This window comes from Hoplias malabaricus, chromosome 17 (genome assembly GCF_029633855.1).
Source record: "Hoplias malabaricus isolate fHopMal1 chromosome 17, fHopMal1.hap1, whole genome shotgun sequence".
In the NCBI taxonomy this organism is placed as follows: domain Eukaryota; kingdom Metazoa; phylum Chordata; class Actinopteri; order Characiformes; family Erythrinidae; genus Hoplias; species Hoplias malabaricus.
Genome location: NC_089816.1, coordinates 28,726,650 through 28,741,927, shown reverse-complemented (window position 1 = coordinate 28,741,927; position 15,278 = coordinate 28,726,650). Strand labels below are relative to the sequence as shown.

Here is a 15,278-nt window from a genome sequence, read left to right as displayed (position 1 = left end):
TAATATATTTTATTTTAAAAAATGGCTTATTGACATGAAAGATATTTGTTCCTTTTCCTATAAAGCACAAATTACTAAATATCATTGATGTCATAACATAAGCTTTATATTTGAAATACAGTAACTTAATACAATTCCTAACTTTGGTAATGTTTGCTACATGTACATAAAGATTCATATCATATTCACATTAATATAATTACGGAGTATTTTTAAATACACAGATATCGATTCTATACATTCCTCAGTGATTAATATAATGAATTGGGGAAAAATACTACAAACACAATTAATATTCTCAGGGAATAAATATCAATCATGTTGCATTATGTATGACTCCTTTTTCATTTTTATGACAGCATAGATGATTGACTGAAGACTGAAGTTTCAATTTATAGGGCTTTGTCTTTTTAGCATTTATTGCGATATGTGATGATTTTTTTCATGAACACATTTTGTAATATACAATAAATTATAAAGTATTTTTCAATGTAGTATATTTTACACCATTTACTTATTAATGAAAGCATTTGCTGAATACAGTATTATTTGGTTCCTGACTATGTCCTTGTAATGTAGTGTCTTTAGTACATGAATCTATCAATGAGTGCCATTACGATACATTTTGACAACTCCTCCCGGGAGTTGAATTCTTTTTTGAGGTTATTTAGGAGCATTTTCATAGCATTTTTACATTTGACTGTGTTGTTTTTACATTTGATGTTTGTCAAATTTAAAATCCTAGAAGGCAAACCTTTAGTAGCAATGGAATTCCTTTAAATGTTAGAGTCATGTCCTGCTCAAACATTCTTAAAACTTTTTGGCAAATATTTAAACTCTTGCTGGGTTCCTGGTGGTCACTGCTGTTGGTGCTGAGATATACATGATATACATCTCGGCATGATACACATCTCATCTCTCTCCCATCGATTGCTCCACTAAGAACATCATTATAAAGTGAAATTGGCTGATAGAGTGAGTCATGGAAAAGATTAAGAAAATCTGTATTTCTCAAGAGCATCAGGGTAACCACCTGGATAGCAACTTTACCACATTCAGCTAAATGGAAAGAACATTTGCAGGCGTGTAATGCAAATAACAAACACATCTGAATCTATAAAAGGAAACCACACAAACAGTATGGTTTTTTATTTACAGTAGTTTCACAAATGTCTTTCATATTTTTTTTAAATACAGCACATAACAATGTACAATTCATAGAAATGGTTTTCTAACATTTGTAATGGACTTTATAAATTTTGTAACACTGATATGAAACAAACACATGCTCATTATTGGTTTAGCTTATTATTATTATCATTATCACTGCAATACTGCCAGGGGAAAGTCCTTTTTGAGGGAAAAACATACTCACTTTAAAGTGGAATTCTTCTTATATGTGATGATAAAAACATTTTGATGAAATTTAGAGCAGGTTCATTTTACACGTTGTTGCATTTAGTTTAGTTATAAGTTTTTAATTAAAACTAAATAAATAAAAAATAAAAGTTGCAGATATCAACTGATAGGCATGGACATTTGAGAAACTTATTTTTAAATTGTGTAATTTAAAATATTAAAAGTACTTTAAATTTCCAAACAAAATAAAAAAGAACTTTTAAAAATGTGATTAAAAAAAATAAAAAAGTGACTTTACCCCAGTTTTTAAAAATAAGGGCAATATGTATCTGAAGCTCAGTGTTTGTAGGTGTAAATCACATATATATAAGCCTCTCAAAACTAATGACATAATACAGAAATACTCAGTGGAACCATTTTGAAGAGCCATTCAACCAACTTAAGAACTGTCTATGCATTTTACTCATTTCTGAGTTATAGAGATAATCGTCACTGGGGTTGGTGTGGAGCGGCCATGGGACAGTAATTATACTGTTTTGAATGTTATAACCTCCACTGTAATTGCATATATCAGAACTATATCAATACTATTATTATTTATATTGATTCTCAATTATATATATATATATTCATTCATTCATTATCTGTAACCGCTTATCCAGTTCAGGGTCTGGAATGAATGAATGAATGAATGTTTTAGACTTATATAACCTACTATATGGCTTCTTTTGTACCTCTTAAATTCATCAGCAAATAATACTTACCAAATTCTATTCATAATTTCTACACCCTATCGCAATAATCAACTATATCTACCTCACACACACATACATACAAAGGTGTGTAATAAATTAGCAGCTTCTGGCACCACATTTTTATAAAATGAAACTTGAATTTCATCCTAAATTATTTCACAAGTTAAGGTCTCAGCATATGCAAAAAAATAATTTATAAAAGCCTAATGTTTACAAATTGAACACTGTAATGGAGCTGTTATTCCTCTAACAACCTGTAAACTTAATATTTTACATTTAATTCACATTAATTACTTCGATAATTTTCACTTATGAACTTTGTAAGATCAAATGTGTCTGTTTGAGTAGTTTATAAATGAAGTCCTGGTGTGATATGATTAGACTATTTAAGATATAAGTAATCTCACTATTACACCTCATTTCAGAACACTGACATCTCTGAACCAACTGTTTTCTTAACTGTCTGCAACATGATAATACCTAAAAAGATCATTTCAAAGTTACGGCAGTTAAATACCTCATCTACGTTTAAAAAGGTGGCTCAGTGAACACACAAGTATTCTTCACATTAAGAGATTAGGAGAGATTCAGAATGAAGTACATTTCTAGAGCTGTGTCGGCTGTGTTGAGAGCTGTGATAGGTTTGAACCTGAATTACTCACTGAAGCTACGTATGCATAAAAATGGACATATTATTAGATTGCTATATTCTTCCTCTATATTTATTCCCTAAATGTTAATATGTATATATGCAATGGATAAAGAAAGTGCACATTAAATGTGCAGAAAATTAGTGCAATCACTTTTTTTTCTATTTGTACTGTTTCCTAAATTTCTCTTTCTTATTGTTTGCAAATCTAAAAATCTAACAGCACAGTTTAATGCATTTGGACTTTTACCTTCAGTGTTCTTTGTGAAAACACTGCCTTATTCAGAATTCTTTTTTTTAAATGGTGTGCATTTATGTTTCACTGTTGTAGGACAAACATCAAACATCAGGGGGATAAAATCATTCTTAACATTCAATATAAGCTAAAGCCAAAGGTATTTTCAGAATTATGAAACTTTATCAAATTGTGAAACAGTTTAAAGATCTGCTGAAGATTAAGTCAAAAGATGAAAATGCAGATAGGATATTCTGCTTAAAAATAAGAAGTAAATAAAATCAGTTATCATATTTTAACGTCATTGACAATGGAATTCATAACCACAGGAAGTGCTAATTCATAGGTGGCCCTATAGGATTAATCAGTTGTCCTGAAAAGTATAAAGAATCCTTTTATGTAGGATAAAGAAGGTATATGTTTGAGGAGCATGTTTTGTCAGCTTTCAACAGGTTTGTTTTAGTGCAACTTCCACTGAGTGCAGTGCAATCACATATTAAGAGCTTTCTACTGGGCTAAGTTTTACATAGGATCCAGCACCTTATCTTTATATTTAATTAAAAGACAGGTCACAATTTTAAACGAATTTAAGAGTAAGATATATTTTGATTTGAATATACTGATTTATATTTTGATTTTGGTCCTGTATTTTCTCAGGTGTCCACTTTCATAGTGATCCTTGTGACAGTTTTTTCTCTAATATACAGAGGGAACGAAAAAATGCTATATTATGTTTACATTATATTTGCCACCTAATAATATTACTTGATTTAAATGTGTGTGTTGGTGCTGACTTGAGTAAACATGTCAGCATAGGTCTTGACAATTGGAACCAGTGTACACACTGAAATAAAGCAAATTCCAAGAATCATTCCTTTGTATGTTTTATATTTTTATAATCATTTTTAGGCACATATTATGAATTCTGGGTGTAAGATCCATTTCTGAATGATAGAAATGAATGAGATTTTCAACAATCCCTGTTGTTATTATGAACACCTATAGAACTATAGACTTATTATCCTCAGAATGTCACTAAATACAATAGCCAAGTACAAATTGTGTTATAAACATCTGGGATTGTTGTTTAATGATGTTTACGTTTAAAATAAGTCTTGTTTTTCATGGATTTTTCCTTTCTGCCAGCAAGTACATTAGCTTGCTTGCAATATATATGTAACATGGTTAATATTTCATGATCTCATATTTCAAATGATCCAGTGACAAAAACATCTTTTGGGCAAACTGTATCTGGCAAACTGTATCTGGTTTTGAACCTTTCTTTTCACCATAGTGTGCTACAGCAGGTGTTTCTGAAAATCTCACTCCTCTCTCCTGTTTGGTAACCAAACGCTTACATGGAATTCATGATATGAGCCTAGCGTGAATGAGACCCATCTTCAGTGATCTACAGCACTGAGACTGTTCTCACAGACTGAAATATTACAACTAAACTTCAGCAAACATCCTAGTCATACTGCAGCTTGCACCAAAGCGGTGTGCTGTATGCTAATGTATAACTGAGGTGGTGTCTTGAGCAAAACTTCAGGTTAAATTTATTTTTGAAGTGTCACTAAGTACTCTTCCTGCAGAGAATACAAGTCCGCATACAGTTTCATTTCATTTCTCAGTTACAAGTATCAAGGCTGTTGTTCAGTATATACTTGTCAGGCTAATAGAATGTGAATGCTGAAATGTGCGGAAAGCTTGTTGATTGCTGACAACCCATTCACTTACAAACTGTTGGCCTCAAAGAGCATCAGAAGCACAGCATTCAACAGTGGTTCCAAAATGTTAGCACACAACCTGCAGCTTAAACGATGTCACCACAAAATCTCGCTTCCCATAATAGAGAGGAGTCTTCTAAGGTCTCGTGAACCTATTGTACACCACAAAGAGCAACAAAACCATGGAGCTGTCCAAACATTTGCACGTGAACAACCTCTTGAGCTGTGTCACCAACAGAGGTCACTCACTCCCTAAAGGAAGAGGTGCTCTCCAGGCTCATGAGCCGGCCCCTCAGCACAGAGCTGCCCTGGCGGCGGAGCTGCTGCCGGAACTCGGTGGTGAGGAAGTAATAAATGAGGGGGTTGAGACAGCAGTTTAGGCTGGCCATGCAGAGGGAGATGGGGTGGAACTGTTTGATCGCCTGCTGCAGAGTACACTGGGTAATAAAGCCCTGTGAGACCAACATGTAGAGCAGGAAGTTGATATGGTAGGGGGCAAAGCAGAAAAGGAAGACCCCAGTGCAGACCAGGACCATACGGAGAGCACGTTTCTTGTCATTGACTGAGTTTTTGGTGTGGGTGCTCTGCTGCAAGGAGCGGACGATTAAGTAGGAGCAGAAGCCGATGATGGTCAACGGAATCACAAAGCCCAGGAGCTCCCCAAAGGCAATCATGGTCACAGTGATGCTCAGGCTCAGCCTCCGCATGGGCAAGTCTTTGAAGCATGTCATGTTTTGTGTGTTTTCAGATGATGGTTTGATCCTCATCAGGATGAAGGGGGAGCAGCAGAGACCCACCACGATCCATACAGCCGCACTTATCCGGACGTCATAGCGGCGCTTCCAGCTTTTGGCGCAGAATGGATGCATGAGGAAGTTGCACCGCTGCATGCTGATGCACACCAGGAAAGCGATGCTGGCGTACATGTTCAGATACTTCAGATAGAAGCACAGCAGGCACATGCCCTGTCCGAATGGCCAGTTGTGGGTTAAGTAATAATAGATCCGTAGGGGCAAGGACAGGACATGGGCCAGGTCTGCCGTAGCCAAATTGATCATGAAGATGATGGCTTTGGTCTTCTTGCTGTAACAGAGAAGAGAAGAAACAAACTGACATTTGTCAATCTTTCCCCATAGTCCTGACCAATGGGGCACATCTGTTAATAAGTGCTTTAATTAATTACACCTAAAATTACAGTACAGTTCTTAAATATAGCCAGATAACAGGATGTTATGGTGTGTATTGTAGCCTATGTTTGACTGTGAGTCTTTTAGTAAAATTGTTAAGAATTTGAATTTTGTATTTTTGGTTTCAGGTTTTAGTTAAATAGTTCGGTTTTTCACTCCATTTGTACTTAGCAACTTCCCCTTCCCCAGGTCACCCAATATGAATAATAAATTCTATTTGTTGGTGCAGTGGGCTTTCAAAAGGAGAATGTTTTATTGGTTAATTTTGAAGGTTGATTTTATCTAAATAGTAAATTACTATTTTCTTGTTTGATTCCTCAGTGATTTTTGGAATCAAGTTTACACACTTTGCTTCACTACTTTGGTGAGATAATACAGGGTAATGTTTTACTAAGTTATTCCTCATTGTGTTATTTTGGTGATGAGATACAGACCAATGGATAAATATATATAAAAAAAATAACAATAAACGGTCAGGGCTACAATGCTATTGCTGTAGCCCACAGGTACATGGCTCATGTGAGCCATTTCAGAAAGAGAAGTGTATCTGGCATACTTTGAGCGAGAATGGTTTCCAGAACGCCTACTGAAAGTTTCCAGTCATTTCTAAAGTAGGTGGGTGTACAATACAAAGCCCATATCCTCAACACTTACCAGAAGATGCTTACAAGTCAAAAAGACTCATCCAACAGAAATACAGATTCTGTGTACAACAAATTCACTCTGAGAAAGAAAAGGTTCAAATCTCACTATTACTGAGGAAGAAACATCAATCTAGGCCTAGAAATAAATTGAAGGAAATACATTTTTGCAGTTTGTCCGAGCAATACAACAACTGCAGTGTAAATCTAAATGGTTTTCTTTAGATTAATATACAGGGTTTAATTTATTTCACAGGTTCACAGCATGAGGGTGTATATTTTGGTAAAATGTTTTTACTTAAAACTTGTTAAAGTGATGATGTAGGCTTTAAAAGAAACTGCAGACATTGCATTATGAAAACTGCCTTCTTGCAAATCTGATTGAAAAAAATTAAGAAAGGACATTTTCAGCACATTGCGTAAGAGAACAAAGTAAGAAAAATTATAGTTTTAAAATTGCATTGTATATGTGTGTGTGTATATATATATATATATATATATATATATATGTGTGTGTGTGTGGGTGTGTGTTTTATCACCTTATGAAGCGGCAGAGCACCCAGAGAGCAATGCTGTTCCCAATTAAGCCTGGGATAAAGATGAACAGGTAGAAGCAGGTGTACAGTTTATTCATACTTTCCTCCCATGCTGTCATGTTGTAAGAGCAGTTATGTGGTGGTGGAGAGCTGCAGGACGTGTTGGCCCCCAGGCATGAGGCATTCATCATGGCACTCCTGCTTCATTTATCAGAGCTCTTCAGGAACAGTAACTGGAATACAGAGCAGCTATTTAGCATCATACATTGGACAATTTCATTTTGATAAGCTTATGGTCATTTTCCTGTTGCTGTAGGAGCAAAAGAAGTTGTGCTACGTTGATTTAAAACACTTTTTAGGATTACAACCCCTTATCTTTGACAAAACAGCCACGAGTCCAAGAGGGCATTATTAGATGATTCTGGTCATATCAGCCCACAAGGCCTGTATTACCTGACAGTAGCCTTCTCCAAGCATGTTGTGATGTTTAATGCTTCTGTATTAGAAGATGATGATGAATAATCACCTTTTATTGGTTCATATAGGGAAATTTAACCCAACCGTTTAACCACACTAACACATACTAGTGAGCAAATCTTCACACACATTAGGGGCAGTGAACACACACACTACCGGAGCAGTGGGCTACTGCAGAGTGGGCCAACCCACTCCTGCATCCAGAGTGCAGTCTGGGGGTTAGGTGGCTTGCTTAATTTTTATTTTTTTCTGCCAGTTTTAGGAATTGAACTGGCCATCCTCTGTTCTCAAGCTCTCTTATCCATCCTTAAAGAGAACGTATACAATTGTGGGGAAACCGTTCTCTCTGTTCTCTATACTGTTTACATTCAGAGGCTCTGAGTCTTTAAGGTGGAACGGTATGTTTGAGGGGAAAAAGAGTTTTCTTTTTTGTTGTTGTTTGTAAGTGGCTGAATTTAACTGGTCTGTAAGTTTTTACTTATTTGTAACTCAAGTTGTTTAGTTTTGTAGCATTTGTGGTCTGTTTACTTTTATGCAGTTAGTTCTGTCCTGAATTTGGAGACTTTTTCACATAAGTAACCTGAAACTGCAAAAATAAGCCAATATTGTCCACCAGATCCATTTTCGTTGCTGTGAGCAGAGAGAGAAAGCCTAGGCTGGGACCTGTTTCTCTTTTTGTTTTGTTTTTTTTTCTCAACCCATATACAGAGGCTTCATAAATACATTAGCCCAGTTTCAACACACTGGAGAGCCATCCTCAATTTATATATATATATATTAAATTCATGAAAGATTGTATTACAAGTAATTCATCATAAACCATTCACACACTGTGAAGGACAGCTGCGCTCGAATGAAAAATAAAAAATTGAGCTACATGTTTTTCATTCTTTCTTGTTTAAATCACTTTTGCTTGTTTCAGGTTGTCCTTAGAGATCTGTGCCTGTCTTGTCTTGCCCTTAGCCAGTCTCTTATCATTTTTTAAGGGTTTATCTTTTGTTTGTTGTTCATACCTTAGGTTGTTCTGTCTCAGTTTGTACTTTTAGTTTCAGTTCTATATTCTCTGCTATCGTTCTGGGTTTTCGTTGCTTAAATGTTTGGCTTTTTTCTTGTGTTTTCTTCTTTCTGGTTTGTATATTTTGTCTTTGTTCATAATAAACTGTATATATGAATATACAGTAAAATAAATTCCTTATGCAATAAGGACACAGGCGAATAAATAATCGAGCACATACATGCACATGATGGTACGTGGACATTTACTTTAAAGTATGTCATTTGCTTCCAAACTGAGACATTAATGTCAGCCCTCTCATCTACTAGTGCAAATGTCTGCAGAAAAACACAGTCATGCACTGCCAAAACAGACGGTGTGTAGTTGGTGCTCTCAGTTCCTTGTGGGCTCAGTAGTTAAGTCATTGGCCTCTCATGCAATGCTCTGAAATTCAGTAACTGCCAAAAAAGAAAAAAAAAGAATAAAAACAGAATGTCCTACATTGAAACATACCATGTTCATTTGCATATTTATTCATTCATCTGCTCCAGCAGTGCACATACTTTACTTTTTAATCTTATGAGCAGTGAAGCCTATTTGTTTTAAATTGACTTTAACTCATTAATCATCTCAATCAATTGATCATTACTCATCAATTCAGCAGTTGACTAATATGAGCATATATATGACCTGTCCTTGCAGCTTTAAACTGACAAATGTCCCAACCAAAAGACCTCTGATTATCTCAGATTACGACTGTCAGTATTGAACACCAAAACACCCCTTAAAAGCAACTGCTGGCACCAAATTGTCTAGAGGGAAACGAATTTAATAGATATTCAAATCAGTTTAACAGATTAGCTACACACAAAAGTTAGGAAGGACTAGGTTTCCTTAAAACTTGTGGTTTTGAGAGACAAGAGAAAATCAAGTTCTTCTACTGCTTTTCCAAAAATAAATAAATAAAATCAGTAAAATCCACGTTTCTCTACATGCTTCTAGACAAAAAAATGCCATGGCTATAAAAAGATGTGTAAGCAAACAATCAGACAAAGAAGCTGCAATGGATTCCCCAGAGTCCAGTTTTAATGTGCTTTCTAATACCTGAATTATGAGATGATTAAAGTACATCCCTGAAGGCTTATTTTAAAAACTGAAATCAAGCCTCCAGAAATGAATGGTAGCTGCAATAAAGCTGTAGGACAGTAAATACTGAAAAGACAGTAAATACTGAAAAGGATTTTTAAACTTTTATGCATTTGGCGGTTAAATGTGTTTAGCACTGATTTTGCTGTTGTTGGTCTCATGGAATTTGCCTAGTTCTATAAACGCAACATGGTTCTGATGCTAAAATGAAAAGATTCATTAGAGAATAACACACTGCCATTATTGTTAGGTAAATAGCAACGAAGGCATATAATACATTTTAATGGTAGAGAGGCGATTTAGCCCATAGTAATATAGAGATTAATGGAAAGGTGACAGATGATTCATTTTTAATCTCATCTTCTGTGTTGCTGTGTATAAATACAAACATAACACTATGCAACACTTGTGACGCACTCTTAAAGCTCCTGCGAAGAATGATGGTGTTTGTGGTTCCTCACCACAACTACTAATTTTTTACTCATGACATGTCAGCATAGTGTTTGATCGCTGCGGCTGCAGTCCGTGCAAACACCTTAAGCTTTCACCTTCTTTTCAGTGCTTTGGTTACTCAGCAATATGTTTATTTATGCTCAAATATTTACCTGTAGTTACTTAGATGCACAAGAAAATCATTTGCAAATTAGATAGGGTTCATATATTAAATCTTTTTCACCTGAAATGTAATGTTCACTTTTAATGAGAAAAAAAAACTAATTTCCGAATAATTCCGTTAATGTATTGATCTTGAAATTGACAGGGTTTATTTTTTTTTTTGAGCTGTTATGATGTTTGATGCTCTTAAATTGTGATATTCAACAAATGGGAGCATTACACATAGTAGTGTTAACTACTAGTTAAGTAAGTAATACTAGTAATGTGAAAATTAATGAGTAAATGACTAATAAGTGATTTTATACACCATTCTTCTAAATCATGTTTTAATAATAATATTTATTGGGTTTTTTATACTATTACTACTACTACTTCTACTCAGAACCGGTCCAGACTTTCCTGAGGCCCTAAGGGAAATTGCGATAAAGGGCCCTCCTACCTGAATTCAGAGCCAAAATGTGACCACTTTTTGACCATTGCACCTGACTCTCCACTAGTACCCTCCCTCCTTTTTCAGCTTAAGAATAAACAGCCAAACACAGAACAAAATGAGGTGTAAACAAACAATGTTAATTCCAAAAACAATATATAAATAAACAGTTTTAACAAAATTATCTTTGTGATTAGCATCCAAGTCAGCATTTGTTGAATTCTGCTACAGCTGCAGTCCTTAAAGTGGAATAGAAGAAAAAGGAGCAAACGTAGCTGTTTATACTTCAGCTTGAAGCTTGGTTTCACCTTAAAATATGCGGTAGATTTGTCCAGGCGCCTGTAACTGCTTCACTGTTTACGGTGTAATGAAAAGATTAAATATAATGGTGTGATTATTAGTGTGATTGTGTAAATGTTGTGGTGTTTTTTTTTTTTTTACCTGGAACTGATACTTCTAAGAACTCAATTTAGCACTTAGAAAAACTAAATTTTTTAAGGTGGAAGGAAATAGTACGCAACTTTTAGACTGCACTGGTATGTTTTTAGAAGTCTAAATGAATGCCAGACGGTATAAAAATATATATGTGCACTTTTCACTTTTCAGCTTCAAAGCTGATGCTTTTAAAGATGTGGACACTGCATGCCACCTCTAAATATATTCTTGTTTGTGTTAAACGTAATAAAGAAAAACTTAATTACATTTGTTTAGTTAAGTTTGTTTGCTGTACAAATTAACTACCTTTTTTTTAAACTTACAGTACTTCTTCACTTATCTCCATAAGCATATACACACAACTGTACATTAGCAATAGGTTTCTGGAATGCACATGTATAAGTGCTAAATTACCAGACCATCTTTTACACACACACTTGTACATACATCTAGTTGTAAAACTACGTCAGTTAGAAAAAAAATCTGATAAACCCTTACAACCAGAGCTGTTGTGCATGATTTACACTCTTCAACATGAGCTGACTGCTTTCGCTGGGCTTTCCAGTAATGACAACAGGATGCGGTTGGGAATCAACAGATATTTTCTCTTATCTGGAGAACCACGGTGCAAACGGGGTTCCTGCCATTCACCCAAAGCCCAATACATATTTTACAAGTACCAACTCCCTTCCTGTGCTGAGATGGAGGGGGAAGGGGAACGGGTTATGTTGCGGTTAGCAAAAGAGCATAACATATGCAAGAGTGCACAGGTAGGAGGAAAACACTGCTGGGGAGATTCAAGATGTGATATACCGTACATCATATGGTCAAATATTTCTGAATACATATTCATTCAACATGTCTGTTTCCCTTTCACAGTAGTAAACGCTTATTATGTTAGATCATGATGAATAAAAATGACAGAAATGCTCCAAATTACTTGAAATAAAATCTTTTTACATTGAGGTCCATTGAAAGTTAAGAAGATTTACATGAAGAAATACGTGATTTTAATTGGACAGCGATGGTATGTGATGTCAGTTATTGATGGTGGATGATTTACTCTGGCTCAGAACCCCTGCTCTAAGTATTCCTTATAGTACCTCATCATGTCACAGTGTGAAATTCCATTGTTCCAAAACCTAGTGCTGGAGGGCTTTACACACTTCTGTCTCACACTTGGCATTGACAATAGTGAACTTAGCTCCAAAACATGCCATTTATTTTTTTGGCTTTCTAGGGATCTTATATAAGCCCTGCATGCACAGTTGAAAGATTAATTCACTGATTACACCCATTACCGATCATGGTTTGAGGGGTACAAAGCCAAAATTGAATTGGGCTTTGAAGCAGTGAAACTTTGCTCTCTGCAAAAGAGATATGGAGCTCCATCCAAGACTTCTTGGATGAACTGGATTAGCACTGATTCAACTGATTAGCAATTGATCCAACAGTTGAAGACTTCTCTAATTTTCTTAAAGATGAATACCATTGATTTATGATAGAATTGATTGTTTCCAACAACTAGTATTAACCCTTACCAAAGAGTACAGCACATTCCCTAGTAATGCCTTTCATTTCAGAAGAAATTTGGGTGAGCATAGGTTTATTTTGCATTGTTGCTTTTTTATTCCATTTCTCAGTTCATACACTGTTTGTGCCAAAGAGGTATCTTTTTTTTCTCAGAGTATGGTCTGAAATTGTTTTCATATTTTGGTTCTAGCATTCAACTGGTTGGTTTATTTGAATGTTATGTCTTTTCTGTGCAGTAGGGAAGGAAATCATGCTCTGCATATATGCCCCACAGATTTTAACAAGTTCAGATGAGTTAATGCTTCTGCGGCATGCTTCTGTCTGAATTGTTACTGCAAAGGAAAGTCAACTGCAAAAATATCCCTCCCAAAGCCAGGTTGTGCAGGATTGGTATCAACAATTATTTATTCTGATTGTGTTCACAAAAATTAATTGTTTATGCATATTCAGCAGATACAAACATATTTGGAGCCCTTGGTCCAATCAAATATTTATGTTTTTCCTTTTTCTGAGAGAATGTAAGCACACCACCTTTGAAATGTTTACATGCTGGATATGTATATAATACATTGAGGGGTAGGGGTGGGGGGTATTTTATAATATTTCATAATATACTATTTATTTCAATGCATAATCTCAGTGTTCCTACATAAAAGGTGTGCAATAACCATTTCCCAAATATTCAATATTTAAGTTTATAAAAGATATGTTCACTTTAATGCAGCAAATTAACAAAACAAGAAAAAGTGTCCAAACCTTTGCACATTAATGCATATATTTCTCAAACCAGTCCTTAATCTGCACTATCTAATTTTTGTTCAAAACTTATAGGAATAGAACCAGTGCGGTGCATTATATTTCATTTACATTAAGATAAATAAGATTGCATTCATGCACCACTGAAGCAGAGATCTTGGGCTGATGAGCTTGAGCCAACATTCCATCACTGTCTACAGAAAAACAAAGTATCTCCAAAATGGCAGTTTTACTGAAGAAAAGAAAAAAATATCTCATAGTTCTAATGTGCAAAGTCATTTCCAAGTCGTATTGGAGCATTACTATGGGCACATTCTTCATGAAATCTTACTAGAGCACAAAGGAAATCTCCAGTGTTGAAATGGTGTAGTAAAATGTAGCTCAAATCAAAATGGAGCCACCTGTTTTTTAGACAGAGAGATTTTATGAAGTTGCATTTGTCATTGGAAAAAAAACAGTGGTCACCGCACGTGAAAAATGATACTTTTTAAGCATACATATTTCGATTCATATCTGAAGAAATGCCACTGATAAAAGTGCATGTGTTTTGTTCTCACATATTTTTTTAATAAGCAGAGAAGGGTTGTTTTCTCTGCCACACTGTGTTTAGACACAACGTATGAAACTAAGCTCTTTGTTTATACCTTCAATGTCACCATAGATGTTCACATGCACGAATCGTTTTGTAGTTCCCAGAGAAAAGTGTAAAGTTATATGCCATCTCCAATGCCAAATGTCTTCTACAGTGGTATACCTTTGAGCTGGATTCAGAACTGCTCATCCAACATCACTATTGACCTGTGACTGACTATAGCTGCGACTCAATAAAATCCTCACAGAAAGTTCTTTACTGCAGCAATAAGGAATAAACAACCTAAGCGGAAATATTGTTTTACGAATAAGGTGTTTACAAAGCATTGACCGTATTGAACCATATTTTGTATACTGAACCATTCTTTAAACAAGCTCTTGTGTCCGATTTTCTGTCAGAGAACCATGTAACCAGACACAGGGTTGATTGTACAGTGTTCAAGGTTCTGTAAAAAACTAGCGACTTTCCTGAAGAACGCTTGAAAAACAGTTGTGCCTCAAGCAAGTTTGTCAAGTTTGCAAATTTGCCTACATACACAGCAAGCCACAATAAACAAAGTCTAGAGAAGCAGACAAAATATTGCTTTTATGTGTTGTGAAAGCCCTTACCTGGAGTCTGCAGGTGTCTGTTTGGTGACTTCCAGAGCTGGAAACGCTGTGTCAAATGCTGAGTTGTTCTCTGTACACTCCTGTTTTTTTTTTTTCTCAGAGTGAAGAGGAAGTAGCCCCTTTTTAGCTCTGAGTGTGTCTGTGTTTGATGTTGTGTTAGTCTTGTGTTGGAACAGCAGCAGAGAAAACCACTGTGGTACATGTACAAGTGCAAAAGACCATAACTAAGCAAATGTGGATCTCCATTCACTTCAGAAACTAGACTGCTGAGAAACTGCACAACAGAACACACCTTCAGGCAACACACATATGCCTTTGCTGCACCTCCTCCAGGGCACTTGAGAGTTTGGTCTTCAAATGCTGCCATGTGACATGCCTCTAAAACTGTCGAACTGGTTACTGCTTTGTTTATGTACGTACCACACATTGTAGCTATATTGGAGTCTGAGGTGTGATATTAGAGCCGAGCCCAAGAAGGCTTATAAATAGTTATGACTTTCCTATTCCTAGAACCTGACTGGCAGCTTTGGTTTTTTAAAAGATCAAGGCAATGAAAGAAAGATGATAATCATAGTTAATGATTCTTCACATAATTCAACAGAA

General features: G+C 35.5%; 1 protein-coding gene across 1 annotated transcript; it reads right to left on the bottom strand.

Moving 5' to 3' along the window:
* Positions 1 to 1,064: 1,064 nt before the first annotated feature.
* p2ry10 (P2Y receptor family member 10) lies at positions 1,065 to 14,936 on the bottom strand. The gene is made up of 3 exons (XM_066650035.1): positions 14,676 to 14,936; positions 7,093 to 7,322; positions 1,065 to 5,808 (listed from the first exon to the last, which is right to left on the bottom strand). Exons 2-3 carry the CDS (start codon positions 7,278 to 7,280, stop codon positions 4,971 to 4,973), a joined length of 1,026 nt encoding a protein of 341 aa, XP_066506132.1. The 5' UTR covers positions 7,281 to 7,322; positions 14,676 to 14,936; the 3' UTR covers positions 1,065 to 4,970.
* Positions 14,937 to 15,278: the final 342 nt, after the last annotated feature.

Bases quoted from the DNA above. Each gene is read 5' to 3' on its own strand.
- p2ry10 (XM_066650035.1), bottom strand. From the start codon at position 7,280: ATGATGAATGCCTCATGCCTGGGGGCCAACACGTCCTGCAGCTCTCCA. The intron at 5,809-7,092 runs GTGATAAAACAC...TCTCTGTTACAG, and splicing joins GTGCTCTGCCGCTTCATAAG to CAAGAAGACCAAAGCCATCA.